This window comes from Salmo trutta, chromosome 12 (assembly GCF_901001165.1).
Source record: "Salmo trutta chromosome 12, fSalTru1.1, whole genome shotgun sequence".
Classification (NCBI taxonomy): Eukaryota; Metazoa; Chordata; class Actinopteri; order Salmoniformes; family Salmonidae; genus Salmo; species Salmo trutta.
Genome location: NC_042968.1, coordinates 80248507 through 80271772, shown reverse-complemented (window position 1 = coordinate 80271772; position 23266 = coordinate 80248507). Strand labels below are relative to the sequence as shown.

Below are 23266 nucleotides of genomic sequence, written 5' to 3'. Positions count from 1 at the left end.
AGAATTTGTTCTTAACTGACTTGCCTAGTTAAATAAAATAAAATGTTACAGTGTTTGCATTCAAGGGCAGGTTTTTATATAAGGGTATTTATTAGCGTAAAGCAGTAAAATCACTTGAAAGTGCTATCCAGAGTGCGAATTATACTGTGACATTCGGGGTTCTCTATTTATGTATGTACGCGCACGATCTACTGTCGCTTTATATGGGCTTTATAGTAAAGGCATGTCATTTAAATGTAAAAATGTAATACCTTCTAATGTGTCCTGAACACAACCAGTCATGATGTTTTCATTTGATTGTCAATAAAATGTATTCCAAAATAAGTTTAGCATCCATTTGAATGGAAAAGGACATATATTATTAACATCGTAAGTGTAATGACATTCAGCCTACAAAGTGGCTTGTATTCATGGATGCCAAGGGAAGCCAGGCTTGCCCCCAAAAAATGATCATAAAAAAGAAACAAACTTATACAATTATTTCTCGTTCATGTCTATCAGTGTTTAATAGTGTTCCTTCAATTCGCAAGAGACTGAATCTATTTCACCAGAAAGAGCATCCCAGCCAGGCAAACATCTCTCTGTCTTAGTATCTGTGGCCTATGTAGTTGATGCTGTTTGGCCAAAACATATGACATGATTGATGCTGTCGGTGAGTGTCTTGGTCGACATGATCTATAGGCTATATTCAGAGACGACCTATGTCGACCTGTGTCACCTCCTGGATATGCCACTGCTCACCATTACCAATAAAAGGAGAATTTATTATTTTTTGGGGGGGTATGCTATTCATGCCTTTGTAACTTTCTCACTCATCATTATTCATGATTCCTTCATGATTATCCATAACCATGGTAGAATCCATTAATGTACAACTGTTCAGAAACATATTCTATTCTTACTTTAAATAAAAAAGTGACTCCAAAATGACACAATACATTATTTACCATTCATTGGGCACAACAGAAATGCATATGCATGCAACAAGTTTGTAGAGTCAAAGCGTGATGTCGTCTTTGTGAGCTATAACATATGGGACCAAATACTAAACGTTTGATTAAATGTAATATACTATAAGATAATTTGTCTAAATACTTATGACACCTTCAAATGAGGGGACTAGATACATAAAGTGCTTTAATTTCTAAACGGTAAAACAGATATGTATGCAAATATCCTCAAATAAAAGGTGACATTATACAGGCTCTACTGTCGCCTCATATTAAACATTTGATGTGAAATCCAAAATGATGGAGAATAGAGCCAAATAAAACGTTTTATCTTCACTTTCCAAATAAATACGTAGGGGAGTGTAGTTAGCTACGTATGTGAAGTCAACATCCACAGCTTGTCTGTACAAATAAGTCAGAAAAGGTCTGTGCATAAAATGTTGTGCAAATTGGAATAGGCCATTGTGGCTGTGCGTGTGTGTGCCTGTCAGTGTAAAGGAGGCTGAGGTGTCACTTAATTCATTTGTAAATCCGTGTCACACTGGAGCATCGTCGATTCTCGCCTACACCTCTCTTGTAATTACAATACGCGTGCCATTTGTTAGCGCTTTCATACACGTGCCCACTGGTGTTAGTGCGGAAGTGATGGCTTGTACCGAAGCGCCATGAGGTCCTCTTTGATATACTGATTGTTAAACCTGGGAAAGCGTGAGAAAGCGCGACAATGATCTGTGCCGAAATAATTTCAACCAACTGATCTCTTCACTTCACTGGATAACATTGGCTATCAGTCCGTTTCAATCGGCCTACATTTTTACACCCCATTATACTATTTACCCTCCTTATGACTATCTTGACGTCTTCTATGAATTCACTTTGTATGACATTTCTAACTTGTACAGGCTACTCTACTGTATTTCAACAGTACAAGGCGCGGGGAAGCGCAGGGATTGGCTACCGGTGGCAATGGGAGGAGTGTAAAGTCATTTCGTATTCCTAAGGATTTAAAAGTCTTCCAGAGACAGAAATGTCACATTGAGATTCTTCTTCAGTGACACAGCACAGAGAAATAGTACTGTTCTTCTTGATTATTTACATCTGGGCATTCTCTGACCTTTGGAAGTACACTTTTTAAGGAAAACAGCAGCTTGTTGTTTAACAAAGATGAAACCACTTTGGGGAACAGAGAACAGGAAAACTGATAGAAAGGTAAAATTTGAAGTGATTATATTCATCAGTATATCTGTAATACCTATTAGTCAATAAAAATCGATTTTAACTAAAACATGTAGGCATATTTTGTTCATAGCTTGTTGTCTGATCTCAGCTTGTTGACAGATATTGGAATAACAATGTGTTCCTAAAATATACCTAAGTAACTAGTCCTACCATGTAAATAGTTGTAGGTTTTAGGAGCCCTTACTGTAGTATACCTTACTGTAGTATAACGTGACTGTTTCAGACACACTGGTTTACCAGAGACACTGGTCTGATCTCCCTGGTCTGATCTCCTTTCATCTTTCTCTTGTAGCTCCTCAAGCCTCAGGTGGAGAGACGTCGGAGAGAGAGAATGAACCACAGTCTGGAGAGCCTGAGAACCCTGCTGCTGCAGGGACCACTACATCAAGTATGAAGTTCACCTCTAACTTGACTCTGCTCTAAATGCAGCTCATACAGGTGTCAGCTCCTCTGAGAAGTGTTGCATGACTGTGCATTAATCTGCACCCTCTTTCTGTCCAACAGGGTGTGACTCAGCGTAGAGTGGAGAAAGCTGAGATCCTGGAACACACTGTTCTCTTTCTCCAGAACACTGGCGATGGGGACAGGAAGAAAGGTGAGGATGGAGAAAAGCAACATCCCTTCCAGGATGGCTTCTCAGGCTGCCTGCAGAGAGCTGCACACTTCCTGGGGCAAGAAGGGGAGGGCCTGCAGCTGGAGGCAGCACTGAACTCTACTTTCTCTGCTCGTCTGAACAGCTATGCCTGTATGAACACCGAAGTCCCGGCTAAAGCCCACTTTTCCACATCTCTGCCCAGCACAACGTGCCACCAGTCCTCACACCTGATGAAGATACAGGAGTCTCACTACAGACAACAGCTTTGTGAAGTCTACAGGAGACATCTGTCTCATGCTCACAGAGCTTCACTCCAACATGGAGATCCCAAACCTCCCCAGCTGCCCCACAGACACGCTGCCAAAGAAGCCCAATCCCAGAACCTCCCAGACAGTCAGTCTGTGTGGAGGCCTTGGCCCTGATGTAGCACAGGAGCTTGAACTGGGATATTGAACTGTAAAACAACTCCAATATCATATGAACTGATAACCATGATGCCACATCCTTTGCTGCTGAGGTTGCTATGGAATTATTAATTTATGCAATGTTGTGAACACTGGACTCAGGGACTCCATAGATTTGCAGTGATATGACAATGTTGTACTGCAAAGCAAATATCAATTCGAAATATTGTACATTTTCTCTATGCTTTAGTATTATAACATGTACTATGTATAAGTTGTAGTACTCTGATATCTTGTCTGTTTTTGCACATTAATTTATTCTGGGACCTGGTCCTATGCTTTTCAGATATATAGCCTGTATGTTGAAATTCAATTAAAAAACATTCCTTTAAAAACATTGTCTCAATGGTATCTTCATCAGTAATGTATAGCAGTATAACCTGTGTTTTTACTTATGCTTGTCATCTGCTAATGTAGTGGCAATTTCCAGCAAGATCCAGCACGTTCCGATGCCAGTTAAAAGTACTGCAAAGTTATCATAGATGTGCATTTCATTGATAGCTGGCACGTGTGTGTTTGAGTCAAAGGTGCGTAGAGACCACGCGCTTTGACAACAAGTTGTTCGGACCCGGGCATGAAGATCAAAGTGCTACGTGACAGCAACCTTCAATCACACCTCAAATTCAACGGAAGATTTTTAGGGCCTTTTTATAGCCCGAGAGGATGCAAACTGCCGGAAACGAGGAGCTTCTCTTGACATTCTCAAACATACAAGAATGATGTCCTCGTCTCGTTGGGTTATTGAAAAGGAAAATTCATTCACAGTCATTTGTTCAGAGGTTAATGGTACAATATTAGCTTTTTCTTAACAGATTTGTTTTTATTTCATATGCTTTATAACAAATTATTCCTAAACCAGCAGTGGGACAGCCTTGGTTTAAGGAGAGTTTAGATATATTGAACGATTTACTCTCAAATATCAAAAGTAGCCTAAAGTCAACTTCCAACGTAATTAACATTCATTAATTCATCAAGTCTAAAATAGTAATTTTTAACAAATGTGGTTCATCATCAGTACACTTACAATGTGTGGTTATTAGAATTGCTCTGATGAGATCCAATTAATTTAAGAGTTGGATAGTGGTTCGGTTAATTGAAATGTCTGTGAGGTAACTTCCAAAGTTTAGTCATTTAGCAGATGCTCTTATCCACAGCGACTTCCAAAGTTTAGTCATTTAGCAGATGCTCTTATCCACAGCGACTTCCAAAGTTTAGTCATTTAGCAGATGCTCTTATCCACAGCGACTTCCAAAGTTTAGTCATTTAGCAGATGCTCTTATCCACAGCGACTTCCAAAGTTTAGTCATTTAGCAGATGCTCTTATCCACAGCGACTTACAAAGTTTAGTCATTTAGCAGATGCTCTTATCCACAGCGACTTACAAAGTTTAGTCATTTAGCAGATGCTCTTATCCACAGCGACTTACAAAGTTTAGTCATTTAGCAGATGCTCTTATCCACAGCGACTTCCAAAGTTTAGTCATTTAGCAGATGCTCTTATCCACAGCGACTTACAAAGTTTAGTCATTTAGCAGATGCTCTTATCCACAGCGACTTACAAAGTTTAGTCATTTAGCAGATGCTCTTATCCACAGCGACTTACAAAGTTTAGTCATTTAGCAGATGCTCTTATCCACAGCGACTTCCAAAGTTTAGTCATTTAGCAGATGCTCTTATCCACAGCGACTTACAAAGTTTAGTCATTTAGCAGATGCTCTTATCCACAGCGACTTACAAAGTTTAGTCATTTAGCAGATGCTCTTATCCACAGCGACTTCCAAAGTTTAGTCATTTAGCAGATGCTCTTATCCACAGCGACTTACAAAGTTTAGTCATTTAGCAGATGCTCTTATCCACAGCGACTTACAAAGTTTAGTCATTTAGCAGATGCTCTTATCCACAGCGACTTACAAAGTTTAGTCATTTAGCAGATGCTCTTATCCACAGCGACTTACAAAGTTTAGTCATTTAGCAGATGCTCTTATCCACAGCGACTTACAGTAGTGAGTACATTCATATTTGCTCATACAGGTCCCCGGTGAGAATCGAACCAACAACACCCGCATTGCAGCTACCATTCTGTACCAACTGAGCCACACGTGACCACAATCGCTACAAATAATACTATTAAATCACACTACCTTTATCAGACGAAGTACCTTTTACAGCATGTGGCTCAATATAGGCCCCATTTTTTATAATGATTATCCTGAAATAGTTCTATTGACATGCCAATAAAATGAGGAGACCAAATTAATCTATTGTCCCTGATGTGATACGCTGGGAAATACTCCTGAGCTGTTTCCCTTGGTAGAAGGTGTAGGATAGACAGCAGTTTGTTCTTTATTACCTGTTAGAATTTGTACATCATTTAGCAAAGGCCGCCACTGACTGTCTGGTGGAGCATTCCCAGGTTTTAAGTTCTCACCGGCACACATCGACATCTGAAATGTTAATTAACATAGGCTAATATAACAATAGAATTCAATATAAATAATAGTATCTATGTAATCGGCAATTGTATTAATAAAGCAATATTCATCTACTAGCGACAGGTAGCCAAGTGGTTAGCGCGGTGAGCCGACAACCGGAAAGTTGCTGGATTGAATTCCCGAACTGACGAAGGTAAAAATCTATGGTTTTGAACAAGGCAATTAATCCCCTGTAGGTTGTCATTGTAAATAAGAACTTTTTTTAACTGACTTGCCTAGTTAAATAAAGGTTACATTTTAAAAAACGAAGTCATAAACTCCTGTTGGGTCAGGGCGTAAAATTCTGTGGCAACTGGAATGGGCAATACCTTGTGGCTGTGCGTGTGTGTGCCTGTCAGTGTAAAGGAGGCTGAGGTGTCACTTAATTCATTTGTAAATCCGTGTCACACTGGAGCATCGTCGATTCTCGCCTACACCTCTCTTGTAATTACAATACGCGTGCCATTTGTTAGCGCTTTCATACACGTGCCCACTGGTGTTAGTGCGGATGTGATGGCTTGTACCGAAGTGCCATGAGGTCCTCTTTGATATACTGATTGTTAAACCTGGGAAAGCGTGAGAAAGCGCGACAATGATCTGTGCCGAAATAATTCCAACCAACTGCTCTCTTCACTTCACTGTGTTACATTGGCCATCAGTCCGTTTCAATCGGCCTACATTTTTACACCCCATTATACTATTTACCCTCCTTATGACTATCTTGACGTCTTCTATGAATTCACTTTGTATGACATTTCTAACTTGTACAGGCTACTCTACTGTATTTCAACAGTACAAGGCGCGGGGAAGCGCAGGGATTGGCTACCGGTGGCAATGGGAGGAGTGTAAAGTCATTTCGTATTCCTAAGGATTTAAAAGTCTTCCAGAGACAGAAATGTCACATTGAGATTCTTCTTCAGTGACACAGCACAGAGAAATAGTACTGTTCTTCTTGATTATTTACATCTGGACATTCTCTGACCTTTGGAAGTACACTTTTTAAGGAAAACAGCAGCTTGTTGTTTAACAAAGATGAAACCACTTGGGGGAACAGAGAACAGGAAAACTGATAGAAAGGTAAAATTTGAAGTGATTATATTCATCAGTATATCTGTAATACCTATTAGTCAATAAAAATCGATTTTAACAAAAAAAATGTAGGCCTATTTTGTTCATAGCTTGTTGTCTGATCTCAGCTTGTTGACTGATATTGGAATAACAATGTGTTCCTAAAATATACATAAGTAACTAGTCCTACCATGTAAATAGTTGTAGGTTTTAGGAGCCCTTACTGTAGTATACCTTACTGTAGTATAACGTGACTGTTTCAGACACACTGGTTTACCAGAGACACTGGTCTGATCTCCCTGGTCTGATCTCCTTTCATCTTTCTCTTGTAGCTCCTCAAGCCTCAGGTGGAGAGACGTCGGAGAGAGAGAATGAACCACAGTCTGGAGAGCCTGAGAACCCTGCTGCTGCAGGGACCACTACATCAAGTATGAAGTTCACCTCTAACTTGACTCTGCTCTAAATGCAGCTCATACAGGTGTCAGCTCCTCTGAGAAGTGTTGCATGACTGTGCATTAATCTGCACCCTCTTTCTGTCCAACAGGGTGTGACTCAGCGTAGAGTGGAGAAAGCTGAGATCCTGGAACACACTGTTCTCTTTCTCCAGAACACTGGCGATGGGGACAGGAAGAAAGGTGAGGATGGAGAAAAGCAACATCCCTTCCAGGATGGCTTCTCAGGCTGCCTGCAGAGAGCTGCACACTTCCTGGGGCAAGAAGGGGAGGGCCTGCAGCTGGAGGCAGCACTGAACTCTACTTTCTCTGCTCGTCTGAACAGCTATGCCTGTATGAACACCGAAGTCCCGGCTAAAGCCCACTTTTCCACATCTCTGCCCAGCACAACGTGCCACCAGTCCTCACACCTGATGAAGATACAGGAGTCTCACTACAGACAACAGCTTTGTGAAGTCTACAGGAGACATCTGTCTCATGCTCACAGAGCTTCACTCCAACATGGAGATCCCAAACCTCCCCAGCTGCCCCACAGACACGCTGCCAAAGAAGCCCAATCCCAGAACCTCCCAGACAGTCAGTCTGTGTGGAGGCCTTGGCCCTGATGTAGCACAGGAGCTTGAACTGGGATATTGAACTGTAAAACAACTCCAATATCCTATGAACTGATAACCATGATGCCACATCCTTTGCTGCTGAGGTTGCTGTGGTGTTTAAATGCATACAGTGTTGTAAACACTGAACTCAGGGACTCCATAGATTTACAGTGATATGACAGTATTGTGCTGCAAAGAATATATCAATTCGAAATATTGTACATTTTCTCTATACTTTAGTATTACAACATGTACTATGTATAAGTTGTAGTCCTCTGATATCTTGTCTATTTTTGCACATTAATTTATTATGGGACTTGTTCCTATGCTTTTCCAGATATATAGGCCTGTATGTTGAAATACAAATAAAACACATTCCTTTAAAAACATTGTCTCAATGGTATCTTCATCCGTAATGTATTAAAGTGTCAAATTTGTTTTTGGTTATTGTTGTCTTCTGCTTTCTCAGCCAGACATTCAATAATTAAATGACGTATTTACCATTCAACTAACTCAAGGTGTCTTGGCACGTTCCGATGCCAGTTAAAAGTACTGCAAAGTTTTCATAGATATTCATTTCATTGATAGCTGGCATGTGTGTGTTAAAGTCAAAGGTTAGAGAGCACGCGCTTTGACACGTGTTACGTCCCGGTCAAGAAGAGCAAAGGGTTCAGGGACAGCGACCTCCAATCACACTTCAAACTCAAACGACGATTTTTAGGGCCCTTTTTATAACGGAGAGAATGCGGAATGCCGGAAACAAGGTGTTTCTCTTGACATTATACAAAAATGATGTCCTCCTCTACTTCTTGGAATATAACAATGGATCATTCCTTCACAGTATTTTGTTCAGAGGTTCATGGTAAAATAAAAAAAAATTCTTAATAGAAAAAAACGTTTTTTTTCATAAGTAGATTTTATGTAGGCTTTATAACAAATTATGCCTAAAACAGCAGTGGGACAGCCTTGGTGTAAGGAACGTTTACAACTATAGAACGATTTACTCTCAAATATCGAGAGTACCTATAGTCTGAAAGCAAATTCCAACGTAATTATCATTCATTAATATTAGTAAGTCAAAGCTAATAATATTTAACAAATGTGGTTCAGCATCAGTACAATTACAATGTGTGGCTGTTAAAAATACTCTGACCAGATCCGATTAATTTAAGTCTGGGACAGAAGACATATTTCTTAGACAGGATATATATTTATCTATATCACCATATTATTCGGTTATTAGAATGTTCTGTGATGGAATCTCAACTAATTCCAAAAATATTATAAATTCACACTACCTTTATCAGACGAAGTACCTTTTACAGCATGTGGCTCAATATAGGCCCCATTTTTAAAAAAGATTAACCTGAAATAGTTCTATTGACATGCCAAGAAAATGAGGAGACCAAAATCATTTATGGTCGCTGATGTGATACACTGGGAAATTGTCCTGAGATTTTTCCTTTGGGAAAAGGTGTAGGATAGACAGCAGTTTGTTCTTTATTACCTGTTAGAATTTGTACATCATTTAGCAAAGGCCGCCACCGACTGTCTGGTGGAGCATTCCCAGGTTTCCAGTTCTCACCGGCACACATTGACCTCTGAAATATTAATTAACATAGGCTAATATAACAATACAATTAAATCTAAATAATAGTGTAATAGTCAATTGTATTAAAGCAATATTCATCCACTAACAAAGTCAGAAGCGCGTGTTGGTTCTGTGCGTAAAATGTTGTGCCAACTGGAATGGGCAATACCTTGTGGCTGTGCGTGTGCCTGTCTGTGTTTGAGAGGCTGAGGTATCACTTAATTCATTTGTAAATCCGTGTCACACTGGAGACTCGTAGACTCTCACCTACACCTCCATTGTTATAATTACAATACGCGTGCCTTTTGTTAGCGCTTTAACACACGTGCCCAGGGGTTTTACTGCGGATGCGATGGATTCTACGGAAGCACCATGAGGTCCTATTTGATATACAAGTTGTTAAACCTGGGACACCGTGAGAAAGCAGACAATGATCTGTGTCAAACTAACTTGAACTAACTACTTTCATCACTTCACTGGGTTACATTGGCCGTCAGCCTGTTTCAATGGGCCTACAGATTTGTACACCCCATTATGCTATTTATCCTACTTTGACTATCCTGACTTCCACGAATTCACTTTGTATGACATTTCTTACTTGTACAGGCTACTCTACTGTATTTCAACAGTACAAGGCTTGTGTCCGGAAGCTCAGGGTTCGACTACCGGTGGCAATGGGAGGAGTACAAAGTCACCTCGTATTCCTATGGACTTAAAAGTCGTTCAGAGAAAGAATGCCAGATTCAGTGACACAGCAACCGAGAAATAGTACTGTTCTTCTTGATCATTTACATCGGGACATTCTCTGACCTATTGAAAAATACACTATTTAAGGACATTAGTAGCTTGTTAATTAACAAAGATGAAACCACTTGGGGGAACAGAGAACAGGAAAACTGACAGAAAGGTAAAATATGAAGTGATTATATTCATCAGTATATCTGTAATACCTATTAGTCAATAAAAATCGATTTTAACAAAAAAAATGTAGGCCTATTTTGTTCATAGCTTGTTGTCTGATCTCAGCTTGCTGACTGATATTGGAATAACAATGTGTTCCTAAAATGTACCTAAGTAACTAGTCCTACCATGTAAATAGATGTAGGTTTTAGGAGCCCTTACTGTAGTATACCTTACTGTAGTATAACGTGACTGTTTCAGACACACTGGTTTACCAGAGACACTGGTCTGATCTCCCTGGTCTGATCTCCTTTCATCTTTCTCTTGTAGCTCCTCAAGCCTCAGGTGGAGAGACGTCGGAGAGAGAGAATGAACCACAGTCTGGAGAGCCTGAGAACCCTGCTGCTGCAGGGACCACTACATCAAGTATGAAGTTCACCTCTAACTTGACTCTGCTCTAAATGCAGCTCATACAGGTGTCAGCTCCTCTGAGAAGTGTTGCATGACTGTGCATTAATCTGCACCCTCTTTCTGTCCAACAGGGTGTGACTCAGCGTAGAGTGGAGAAAGCTGAGATCCTGGAACACACTGTTCTCTTTCTCCAGAACACTGGCGATGGGGACAGGAAGAAAGGTGAGGATGGAGAAAAGCAACATCCCTTCCAGGATGGCTTCTCAGGCTGCCTGCAGAGAGCTGCACACTTCCTGGGGCAAGAAGGGGAGGGCCTGCAGCTGGAGGCAGCACTGAACTCTACTTTCTCTGCTCGTCTGAACAGCCATGCCTGTATGAACACCGAAGTCCCGGCTAAAGCCCACTTTTCCACATCTCTGCCCAGCACAACGTGCCACCAGTCCTCACACCTGATGAAGATACAGGAGTCTCACTACAGACAACAGCTTTGTGAAGTCTACAGGAGACATCTGTCTCATGCTCACAGAGCTTCACTCCAACATGGAGATCCCAAACCTCCCCAGCTGCCCCACAGACACGCTGCCAAAGAAGCCCAATCCCAGAACCTCCCAGGCAGTCAGTCTGTGTGGAGGCCTTGGCCCTGATGTAGCACAGGAGCAAATGTACATTCTGTAAATATTACACAATTACTCCACCATCACAATATGTACTATTTATAAGTTATATTATTCTGTCATATTTATGTAGTCTATTTTGCACATTCATTTATTCTTAGAGTATTTTCCTATGTTATTACAAAATAAAAAACATTCCTTGATTAAATATTTGCCAGTATGTCAGTTTGTTTTATTGATGTTCAACAGAAAAATAAAGCTAGTAGAGGCCTTTAAAAACTTGAGCACAAAATACTATTCTCTTGTTATATGTTGAACAAGTAAGTCTAGTTTTATTTTTTAATGCTTTATTTATGCATGTCAGTTAACGGGGAAATTGTCATTTACAATGACGGCCTACACCGGCTAAACCAGGAAGACGGTAGGTCCTAAATCTTCCGATATAATACAGCCTGGAATCGAACCAGGGTATCCGTAGTGACGCCACTAGCACTGAGATGCAGTTCCTTAGACCGCTCCGCCACTCGGGAGCCCGAAGGAAGAAAGGCCTAACTTAGTCTCATTAAGTTGTGTTGATTTTCCTCCGATGTTTTCACAGTTAAATTCAGTCATACTCACAATGAAGGCTGGCACTAGACTTAGATAAGATATTCGAAACATTTTAAGCAATTTTAAGTTGCACCGTAGGTCCATGGAGTTGCTGGCAAATGGCACGCGTCCACAAACGTTAAGTGTTTAATTGCCACGCGTTCTGAAATTTATTTGGCTGTTGTGAGAAAATTCAAAGGGTAAATTCAAAGGATTCGGGGTGCAGACGCTTTTTATTTTTGCACCTAGGCCTGTAGGTGAAAGGATCATTTGCAAGCTCATGTAACGCGGAGTCGCGGACCTGTCCCCATCATGGTCCCAAGACAATAAAACAACGACAGGTAATGTAGGATGCATTTGGCCTTCTTATTTCTTGTCTGTCAAGGGATGTTTTAACTTGTTTGGTACAGTAGGGGCAATCTCACATGGAGTTATAGGTAACTGGTCCCATGGTACATAGGTATATAGGTAACTGGTCCCATGGTACATAGGTGACGCGTCGCGTAATGAACTTAACTTAACCTGTGGCAGTGTTTTATTTTAAAAGTAAAATAGTTGAAATATTTAGCCAAAAAATGTTTGCCGGATTTTCTGCTCTCAGTTTATTGTTATAGGTGCGCGCAAATATTTGTGTGCATAGGCCTATAAGGTCATTGGTAGCCTATAGCCTAGTTCTAGGGCTGACCTTGAAAATCGATTAGCATACTATTGACTTAAACGATATGGGAACAAATGGAAATAGTAACGTCGCCAAATGGCACACTTGTGGCGTGAAGATGAGAAGTGTCTCTGGATTGGATTTGCTTTGATGTCCCCCTCCACGCTGCTGTAGACTAGAGCTAACAGGTGGTTGAGCCACGGGTGAGCTTTGCATCGCAAAGGGTGAGTTTTGCATCGCAAAGTCACCACCTTTTTCAGTCGGAATTTTGACCAGAATAGTTTCGCGCCTGAGATTCGTGTTTCCATGACAACGAGCGGCTTTGATCTCCGGAAGAAGGCGAGTAGAAGTTGCTTTGGCTCGTGCTTTTCAATCCGGTTAAAAATGCAGTTGGCAACTTTTCCAGAGAAAAATGCCACTTATACACTTGACTATGGACCATGGATATAGGTCTAAATGGTTTCATAAAATGAAATTGTTTATTTGCTAATAAGTTTATATTCCAATGGAATGTTTTTTTTTTTAATGAATAACCATTTTTTACAAAATATAATTGTATTCACAACTAAAGTCTTACCCAAGGTGAGACCATTGTGTAGAGATTGTTTTGGAGTCTGTGAGAGCTGGTATGGTATATCTACAGCCTCTTTTGAGTACCCGGATAGATAAATAATACATGTCATTGCATTCTCATCTCTAATTGTAAATGAACAGATAGAGGAAAAGCCCACTTGTGACACTGGTGTAGTGAATTCAGTGGTTAGCCCAAATGGGATTCGAACCTGTGACTGTTAGCCCAGTAACACCCTCAGGCCTCTACAGTGCCTTCAGAAAGTATTCACACCCGAATACCTTTTTCACATTTTCTTGTGTTACAGCCTGAATTTAAAATGGATGAAATAGAGATTTTGTGTCACTGGCCTAAACACAATACCCCATTCACTTTATAGAACATGTATTCATATTCCCTCCGTCATAATCACCAAACGTCCTGCTCACCGGCACACTAAATAGACATTTCGTTTGATTTAACTTCTGGCTTCTCGTGGAATGTTTTTGTGCAACCCAATGGGCTACAATAGGGGGCAACGCTAGTATATTACATACACCCGCGTTGCTAAAAGCAGTTATGATCCCACCATTCCATGTGCTGGTGTTCGTTTGTTATATTTATTAGATGCGAATGACAAGCGAACATCGAACTTCAAGACAACTTCACAGCAGTGTTGTTCATAAATCAGCATCCATGGGACAACACACTGGTTGTTATCCTAAATGAACACAGGGGGGAGACAAAACTCTACAACGATCAGAAAAGCATTCTATCTTTGAGTTTTCTTTCTTCACCAATGTGCATAGTTTGAATGAGCCTGTATGTTTGGCTGCGTTTACAAAGGCAGCCCAATTGTGATCTTTTGCACAATTACTGGCAAAAGAGCTGATCTGATTGGACAAAAGACCAATTTGTGAAAAAATATCAGAATTGAGCTGCCTGTGTAAACGCAGCCATAGGCTGGTATTTCATAGTGGTTTCAGCACAGTCCAGAGCCTCAAACCAAACTGATTTATTGGTGGTACACACATTGTAATCCCCAGCAAAAGATGTCAACACCCCAGGCCATGACCCCTGTTGGCTTGAGAGCTCTTTAACCCATTAACAGTCCGTTAGAGCTGGGCAGCGCTGTGAGAAAGGTGAGGTCACTTTTAATACCGATTCCATGTCAGGTCATAGAGCCTACATGTTGATAGTGTGATTGTGCTGTGCTCTGCAGTGTGACATTGTTGATATGATATGAGCCATTGACATCATCACACTTTGTACAGTAACCTTTTTGCTTTATGAGCTTGAAGAATCACATGATAAGTAAATTATTCTTATGAAATAAGGGCATTTAAAAATGTATTTTAGTGAAAATGATTGAAGTTAGTAATTGCATTAAATGTCAGTTGCATCTGGTATTGGGCTGTGCTCCAATCAGGAAGGAGGCTGGACTCTCTGGCTCTCCTTTCTATGCTTTGAGTTTTGTTATGAATGGCGTGTATCTCACACGTGTCAACAGCTTGACACCATGTCTTCCTTTGTGCTCCAATTTACTGCAGCACAACAGAGTCTGTTGGGTTAGAAGAGGGTCCCCCCGGTCTATAACAGAGGGAAATAGAGGGGAAAGGGTACCTGTCCCCCCTCTCTCTGGTTCTCTTTCTCATGCTAATGCACTGCTGGACCTGGGGCACCATCTGCCCTCCCTGAGGGCTGGGGCCCCAACCGCTCCAGACGGGCCCTTTTTGTTGCTGTGAGTCCAGGCAGAACACTGAGGTCCATGCACTTCCCTTCCTGTTGCCTAACAGACTAGAGCAGAGCTGCTCCTCCATTAGGAGCACGAGCCTGCAGCCTAACCTGCCTGCAGGTAATTCATTATACATCAGGTGACTGAGACAGGGGGGCGCTCTAAAACACGTGCATGCCCCTGTTCTAAGGGCAACAGTTTTCCTTTCATTCACTGCTTTGCTTTATGATTTTGTAGTGCAGAGCTGTGCGGGAGCCATTCACCGTTTTATGTGAAGTAGCATAGTAGCTGCAAGGAAACACTGGAGTGGTATCTAGTTGCAGAGCACTAAATGCTCAGCATTGTTGAAATAATCTTTTTGGTATGTTTCATAGATAAATCAAGTTAGTACTATCATTTGGATGGGTCAGCTGTAATTATCTATTCTATCACTATATCGTAGCTATGTCCAGTGTCATGGCTTGCTGCTGCTTTGACTGGTCAAAATGAGCTAGATGTTTATATTATGTTCATGCTCACTAAGTGTAAGGAGTGCGTACTGGCGGCAGAGAAGTCAGACACAGGAGAACCAAAACTGTGTTTCCAAACGGAGCAGTTTAATAACAAAAAACCCACCGGAAAACAGAACAATCAAATAACAAGCACTTACAATAAACAATCACCGACAAGGACATGAGGGGGAACAGAGGGTAAATACACAACATGTAATTGATGGGATTGGAACAGGGTGTGTTGGAAGACAAGACAAAACCAAAGGAAAATGAAAAGAGGATCAGCGATGGCTAGAAGGTCGATGACTTTGACCGCCGAACGCCGCCCGAACAAGGAGAGGGACCGACTTCGACGGAAGTCGTGACACTAAGGAGACACTCAAAGAAGACATTCAAAGCTTTCGTGGCCAATTTGTCCAAATCAGTTTATTTAAGTGATTACCTTAACTTTTCCCCATCTCCTCTATTTCCTTTCCTCTCATTGGTGTGTGTCGTTGGTGTGTGTCGTTGGTGTGTGTCGTTGATGTCTCGTTGGTGTGTGCCGTTGGTGTGTGCCGTTGGTGTGTGCCGTTGGTGTGTCTCGTTGGTGTGTGTCGTTGGTGTGTGTCGTTGATGTGTGCCGTTGGTGAGTGTCGTTGGTGTGTGTCGTTGGTGTGTCTCGTTGGTGTGTGTCGTTGGTGTGTGTCGTTGGTGTCTCGTTGGTGTGTGCTGTTGGTGTGTGCTGTTGGTGTGTGCCGTTGGTGTGTGCCGTTGGTGTGTGTCGTTGGTGCGTGCCGTTGGTGCGTGCCATTGGTGCGTGTCGTTGGTGCGTCTCTCTCTTCCATTTCTTGTTTGTGTGTCTCCACCTCTTGTCCCGTCTCTGTGAGGGCGGTGCTCCAGCATGTGCGGCAGAGAGAGAGTGTCTCTGTGAGGGCAGTGCTCCAGCATGTGCGGCAGAGAGAGAGAGTCTCTGTGAGGGCAGTGCTCCAGCATGTGCGGCAGAGAGAGAGCATCTCTGTGAGGGCAGTGCTCCAGCATGTGCGGCAGAGAGAGAGCGTCTCTGTGAGGGCAGTGCTCCAGCATGTGCGGCAGAGAGAGAGCGTCTCTGTGAGGGCAGTGCTCCAGCAGGTGCGGCAGAGAGAGAGTGTCTCTGAGAGGGCAGTGCTCCAGCATGTGTGGCAGAGAGAGAGTGTCTCTGTGAGGGCAGTGCTCCAGCAGGTGCGGCAGAGAGAGAGTGTCTCTGTGAGGGCAGTGCTCCAGCAGGTGTGGCAGAGAGAGAGTGTCTCTGAGAGAAAGGTCCCAGCTGGCAACATTAATCACCCCTCTGTTGATCAGCCTCTGATTGGGGATGTTGGTCACACTCTATCACTGTCTCACTTTGAACTTCCTCAAGCTTATGTGCTGTGTTATGAGTCCTCATGCTTTTGCTGTTTGGAAAAAAGATTTGAACGTGTTAACACAAAATCTGCACAACATTAGACTCAATCTTTTGTTTTTCTGTATGCTATTCTGTTGGATTGTGCTTGAGAGACAAATATAAATATATTATGTTGGAATAAATTATATTGAATTATGACAGATCATGACCAATCTAGATGGTGTGCGGTGTAATAGGGAGCTCCTGTGTATTTGTCACAGGATCCAACGAAAGTGGCGCCCCTCCTCGGTCGGGCGGCGCTCGCCGGTCGTCGTCGCCGGCCTATTAGCTGCCACCGATCGTTGTTTCAGTTTCGTTTAGTTTGTCTGTCTGTTCCGCACCTGTTTTGTGTATGTCATTAGTGGGGACTTATTTAATGTGTGTTTTCAGTTGGGATTTTGTGCGGGATTGTTTGTTGTCCACTCAGGACGGTGGGCCTGTGAATGTAGTTGCTTCGCTAGTTGTATTTTGGATGTTTTTGTATTTTTGTGTTTTGTGCTGGCTGACGTCTTATTTCTCTCTTCGGACCGTTTTGCCCTGTGTTTTGGGTTGGTCATTATTATTACGCGCCCTTCTGTTTTGGCGTGACCAGTTTGTTGCCGGAGAAAATAAAGACCGTATACTTTACCTCTGCTCTCTGCGCCTGACTCCAACCACCACTCCTAGAATCATTTGACAGAATCCCGCACCAAAACCTATGGAGTCAGCAGGAGCAGAAGCGCCATCCATGGCTGAGCAGGTCTCCCAACATGCCGGCCTCCTCCACCGCCTAGGCTCGGCCATGGATCAGGTGTTGGCCCGGTTGGAGAGCTGGGAGAGAGGTGCCTCCCCAGCCAGACCAGCTCCGGTCCCTCACCCTACGCACCTATCCACACCCACTGAAGCGGGTGCCGGCGGGATCCGGATTTCACCGCCCAGGGAGTTCGATGGAACGGCCGCTGGGTGCAAGGGGTTCTTGCTCCAACTGGAACTGTACCTGGCGACCGTCCGCCCCCCTCCCTCCGACGAAGAGAGGGTGAGCGTCCTCGTCTCGTGTCTCACGGGTCGAGCCCTGGAATGGGCCAATGCGGTCTGGGAAGGTCCAGACTCGGCCCGGGGTGACTACCCGGAGTTCACCCGCCGCTTCCGGGCGGTTTTCGATCATCCCCCGGAGGGCAGGGCGGCGGGTGAGCTACTATTCCATTTGAGACAGGAGACGAGGACCGCTCAGGATTTCGCATTGGAATTCCGGACTCTCGCCGCTGGATCGGGGTGGAACGAGCGGGCCCTGATAGACCACTATAGGTGTAGCCTTCGCGAGGACGTCCGCCGGGAGCTGGCATGTAGGGACAACACCTCCACTCTGGACCAACTGGTGGATTTGTCCATCAGATTGGACAACCTGCTAGCTGCCCGGGGACGTTCCAGTCGGGGCCTGTTCGTTCCGCCTACCAGTCCTCCCGCTCCACAGCCCATGGAGATAGGGGGGGCTGCACCGAGGAGGACCGGAGGGAGGGGTCTCTCTTGCACCCGATGTGGACACAGAGGACACACTGTGGACCGGTGCTGGAGAGGTCCCTCCGGGAGTTCGGAGGGCAGGCAGAGCACCGCTTCGGCCCCCCAGGTGAGTCCGCACCAGCCACACCCAGAGCCCCCTGTCGATCACTTGTACACCTCCGTTTGTTTCCCTAATTTTTCCCCTCACTTCCAGTATAAGGCGCTAGTCGATTCAGGTGCAGCTGGGAGTTTTATGGACCATGTGTTAGCGAAGAGGTTAGGGATCCCCCTGGTTCAGCTGGACCACCCCTTCCCCGTGCACGCCCTAGATAGTCGACCGCTAGGGTCAGGCCAAGTAGGGGAGGTCACAGTGCCACTGGTTATGCAGACGTGGGGGGGTCATGTGGAGCGTATCAGCCTGTTCATCATTGACTCCCCAGCGTTCCCAGTGGTACTGGGAATCCCCTGGCTAGCCACTCACAACCCCCAGATTTCGTGGAGACAGAGGGCTCTTACGGGGTGGTCGAGGGAGTGCTCAGGTAGGTGCATAGGAGTTTCCATCGGTGCGACTACGGTGGAGAGTCCAGACCAAGTCTCCACCGTGCACATTCCCTCAGAGTATGCCGATTTGGCTATCGCCTTCAGTAAGACGAAGGCGACTCAATTACCCCCCCATCGACAGGGAGATTGTGCGATAAACCTCCAGGCTGACGCGGTTCTTCCTAGGAGTCACGTGTATCCTCTGTCTCAGGAGGAAACAGTGGCTATGGATACATACGTCACTGAGTCCTTGAGACAGGGATACATTCGGCCCTCTAAATCCCCCGTCTCCTCGAGCTTCTTTTTCGTGAAGAAAAAGGAGGGAGGTCTGCGCCCGTGCATTGACTATAGAGGTCTAAATGCTATCACAGTGGGTTTCAGTTACCCGCTACCTCTCATTGCTACGGCAGTGGAGTCATTTCACGGGGCGCGCTTCTTCACGAAATTGGATCTCAGGAGTGCGTATAACTTGGTGCGTATCCGAGAGGGAGACGAGTGGAAAACCGCATTTAGTACCACATCTGGCCATTATGAGTACCTCGTCATGCCGTATGGGTTAAAGAATGCTCCCGCCGTCTTCCAATCCTTTGTGGACGAAGTCCTTAGGGACATGCTCGGGCAGGGTGTGGTGGTGTACATCGATGACATCCTGATCTGCTCCGCCACACGCGCCGAGCATGTGTCCCTGGTGCGTAAAGTGCTTGGGCGGCTGCTGGAGCATAACCTATACGTCAAGGCTGAGAAATGTGAGTTCTTCAAAAGAGCCGTCTCATTTCTAGGATATCGCATTTCCACCTCGGGGGTGGAGGTGGAGTGTGACCGCGTAACGGCTGTGCGTAATTGGCCAACCCCAGCCACTGTGAAGGAGGTGCAGCGGTTCTTGGGGTTAGCTAATTATTATCGGAGGTTTATCCGGGGTTTTGGCCAGGTAGCAGCTCCCATTACCTCACTGATGAAAGGGGGGCCGGTGCGGCTACGATGGTCAGCAGAGGCGGACAGAGCCTTTCATCGTCTGAAGGTTCTGTTTACCAATGCACCTGTCCTAGCGCATCCGGACCCCTCTTTGCCATTCATAGTGGAGGTGGACGCGTCCGAGGCTGGGGTAGGAGCTGTGCTGTCGCAGCGTTCGGGCGTTCCTCCGAAGCTCCGCCCATGCGCGTTCTTTTCTAAGAAGCTGAGCCCGGCGATGCGCAATTATGATGTGGGGGACCGGGAGCTGTTAGCCGTGGTCAGGGCCTTGACGGTGTGGAGACATTGGCTTGAGGGGGCACGTCACCCTTTTCTCATCTGGACCGACCACCGTAACCTGGAGTATATTCGGGCAGCGAGGAGGCTTAATCCCCGTCAGGCGAGGTGGGCCATGTTTTTCACGAGGTTTAACTTCACTCTCTCGTACATTCCAGGTTCCCGGAACCGGAAGGCTGACGCACTGTCGCGTCTCTACGACACCGAGGAGCGGACCATCGATCCTACTCCCATACTTCCCGCCTCCTGTCTGGTGGCACCGGTGGTATGGGAGGTGGATGCGGACATCGAGCGGGCGGTTCGGTCAGAACCTACTCCGTCGCAGTGTCCCGTGGGCTTGAAATACGTTCCGCTTGATGTTCGCGATCGCCTGATCCGATGGTCCCATACTCTACCCTCCTCGGGTCATCCTGGGGTGGAACGGACAGTGCGGGGCCTGAAGGGGAGGTACTGGTGGCCCACCTTGGCTGAGGATGTCCGGCGTTATGTCTCGTCCTGTTCAGTATGCGCTCAGTGTAAGGCTCCTAGGCACCTACCTCGAGGGAAATTACAGCCCCTCCCTGTTCCACAGCGGCCATGGACTCACCTCTCGGTGGATTTCCTTACGGATCTCCCGCCGTCTCAGGGGAACACGGCGATCCTGGTCGTTGTGGACAGGTTCTCTAAGTCCTGCCGTCTGCTCCCTATGCCCGGTCTTCCTACGGCCCTGCAGACCGCGGAGGCCCTGTTCACTCACGTCTTCCGGCACTATGGGGTGCCCGAGGACATCGTATCTGATCGAGGTCCCCAGTTTACGTCCAGGGTATGGAAATCGTTTATGGAGAGGCTGGGGGTCTCGGTCAGCCTGACCTCGGGATTCCACCCCGAGAGTAATGGGCAGGTAGAGCGCATCAACCAGGATGTGGGCAGGTTCCTGCGGTCATATTGCCAGGACCGGCCAGGGGAGTGGGCGCAGTTCGTGCCATGGGCCGAGATGGCCCAGAACTCTCAGCGCCACTCCTCCACTAATCTGTCACCCTTCCAGGTGGTGCTGGGGTATCAGCCGGTCCTGGTGCCATGGCAACAGAGCCAGACGGAGGATCCTGCGGTGGAGGCATGGGTCAAGTGCTCTCAGGAGACCTGGAACGCGGTCCAGGAATGTTTAAGGAGGGCGAGCGAACGACACAAGGAGAGCGCTGACCGCCACCGCAGTGACGCCCCCGTGTTTAACCCGGGGGATAGAGTCTGGCTCTCGACCCGGAACCTGCCTCTCCGCCTGCCCTGCCGGAAGCTGGGTCCGCGGTTTGTGGGGCCGTTCAAAGTCCTGAGGAGGATAAACGAGGTGTGTTACAGGTTACAACTTCCTTCGTATTACCGTATTAACCCCTCGTTTCATGTGTCTCTCCTCAGGCCGGTGGTAGCTGGTCAGCTGCAGGACAGTGAGGTGCTGGAGGCCCCCCCGCCCCCCCTGGACATCGGGGGGAGCCCGGCGTACACAGTCCGAGCCATCCTGGACTCCCGACGTCGGGTAGGGGGCCTGCAGTACCTCGTGGACTGGGAGTGGTACGGTCCGGAGGAGAGGTGCTGGGTTCCGGCGGCGGACGTTCTGGACCCCCCTATGCTGTTGGACTTCCACCGTCCTCGCCCTCCGGGCCGTCCCCGAGGCCAGCGTCGGCGCGCGGCTCCAGGGGAGGGGTATTGTCACAGGATCCAACGAAAGTGGCGCCCCTCCTCGGTCGGGCGGCGCTCGCCGGTCGTCGTCGCCGGCCTATTAGCTGCCACCGATCGTTGTTTCAGTTTCGTTTAGTTTGTCTGTCTGTTCCGCACCTGTTTTGTGTATGTCATTAGTGGGGACTTATTTAATGTGTGTTTTCAGTTGGGATTTTGTGCGGGATTGTTTGTTGTCCACTCAGGACGGTGGGCCTGTGAATGTAGTTGCTTCGCTAGTTGTATTTTGGATGTTTTTGTATTTTTGTGTTTTGTGCTGGCTGACGTCTTATTTCTCTCTTCGGACCGTTTTGCCCTGTGTTTTGGGTTGGTCATTATTATTACGCGCCCTTCTGTTTTGGCGTGACCAGTTTGTTGCCGGAGAAAATAAAGACCGTATACTTTACCTCTGCTCTCTGCGCCTGACTCCAACCACCACTCCTAGAATCATTTGACAGTATTGGTTTAAGCAGGCCTCCAGACCAGATGGAACCAGTGAACTTGTTATTGTACCCATGCACAGCTCTATGGCGAGCAGATTATGCATTGCCGTTGGATCTGAAAGCGTTGCCATCTTCATTTGCAAAACTCCCATTGAAAAAGTTACTGTTGGCTGCATTGAGAGTTAGTTATTGAACTGGCTTACCCTAAGCAAACAAGGTAGCTTCAGTGACAGCACACAATAGGCCAGCTGTCAAGGGGAGGGGCTTCCTTAGGCCAGATCCATCATGGATAGGGCCTTGGTGTTGGGCCCTGTGTGCTGATAGGTGCGCCCTATGGATTTATGCACCTCTATGCTAGCAGGCACACCACGGGCTGATTAATATTGACACATGGCTTGAATGAGGGCAGGCAAGTGAGCAGCGGGGTGGAGGGGTGCATCTGGGTACATTCAACACATAAATGAAGGCTTGAGAAAAGAGGCAGGGAGGAGTATCTTATAGTGTTGTCTTTCATTCTTAAGTCTAGTCTTCAACTCAGCAGAGTTTGTAATATGACGTTACACATCTGGAGATGAATGTCTCTCCTCTCATAGTTACTGCCTCTAGAGATATGGTACTGTTTGCTGATGTAATGAAATAATGGCATAGGCCTATATATTGGAAACCTACAGTACCTTTAGAAAGTATTCAGACCCCTTGACATTTTCCACATTTTGCTAGGTTCCAGCCTTATTTTGAAATTGATTACATTTAAAAAACAAATCATCAATCAAATCATATCAGGTGTAATGCTTACAGTGAAATGCTTACTTACAAGCCCTTAACCAACAATGCAGTTTTAAGAAAAATACTTCAAAAAAAGAAATAAAAGTAACAAATAATTATTTTGTTTTTAATTTTTATTTCACCTTTATTTAACCAGATAGGCCAGTTGAGAACAAGTTCTCATTTACAACTGCGACCTGGCTAAGATAAAGAAAAGCAGTGTGACAAATAACAACACAGAGTTACACATGGGATAAACAAACGTACAGTCAATAACACAATAGAAAACTCTGTATAGAGTGTGTGCAAATGAAGTAAGGAGGTAAGGCAATAAATAGGCCAA

At 45.3% G+C, this 23266-nt stretch overlaps 3 protein-coding genes across 3 annotated transcripts; all 3 read left to right on the top strand.

The window, feature by feature from the left end:
* The first annotated feature begins 2198 nt into the window (after nt 1-2198).
* Nucleotides 2199-3353, top strand: LOC115202772 (transcription factor HES-7.1-like). The gene is made up of 2 exons (XM_029766807.1): nt 2199-2577; nt 2694-3353. Exons 1-2 carry the CDS (start codon nt 2521-2523, stop codon nt 3204-3206), a joined length of 570 nt encoding a protein of 189 aa, XP_029622667.1. The 5' UTR covers nt 2199-2520; the 3' UTR covers nt 3207-3353.
* A 3253-nt stretch (nt 3354-6606) lies between these two features.
* Nucleotides 6607-7885, top strand: LOC115202771 (transcription factor HES-7.1-like). Its single transcript, XM_029766806.1, has 3 exons — nt 6607-6795; nt 7119-7214; nt 7331-7885. Exons 1-3 carry the CDS (start codon nt 6751-6753, stop codon nt 7841-7843), a joined length of 654 nt encoding a protein of 217 aa, XP_029622666.1. The 5' UTR covers nt 6607-6750; the 3' UTR covers nt 7844-7885.
* A 374-nt stretch (nt 7886-8259) lies between these two features.
* Nucleotides 8260-11380, top strand: LOC115202626 (transcription factor HES-7.1-like). Its single transcript, XM_029766715.1, has 3 exons — nt 8260-8598; nt 10656-10751; nt 10868-11380. Exons 1-3 carry the CDS (start codon nt 8578-8580, stop codon nt 11378-11380), a joined length of 630 nt encoding a protein of 209 aa, XP_029622575.1. The 5' UTR covers nt 8260-8577.
* The last annotated feature ends 11886 nt before the right edge of the window (nt 11381-23266 follow it).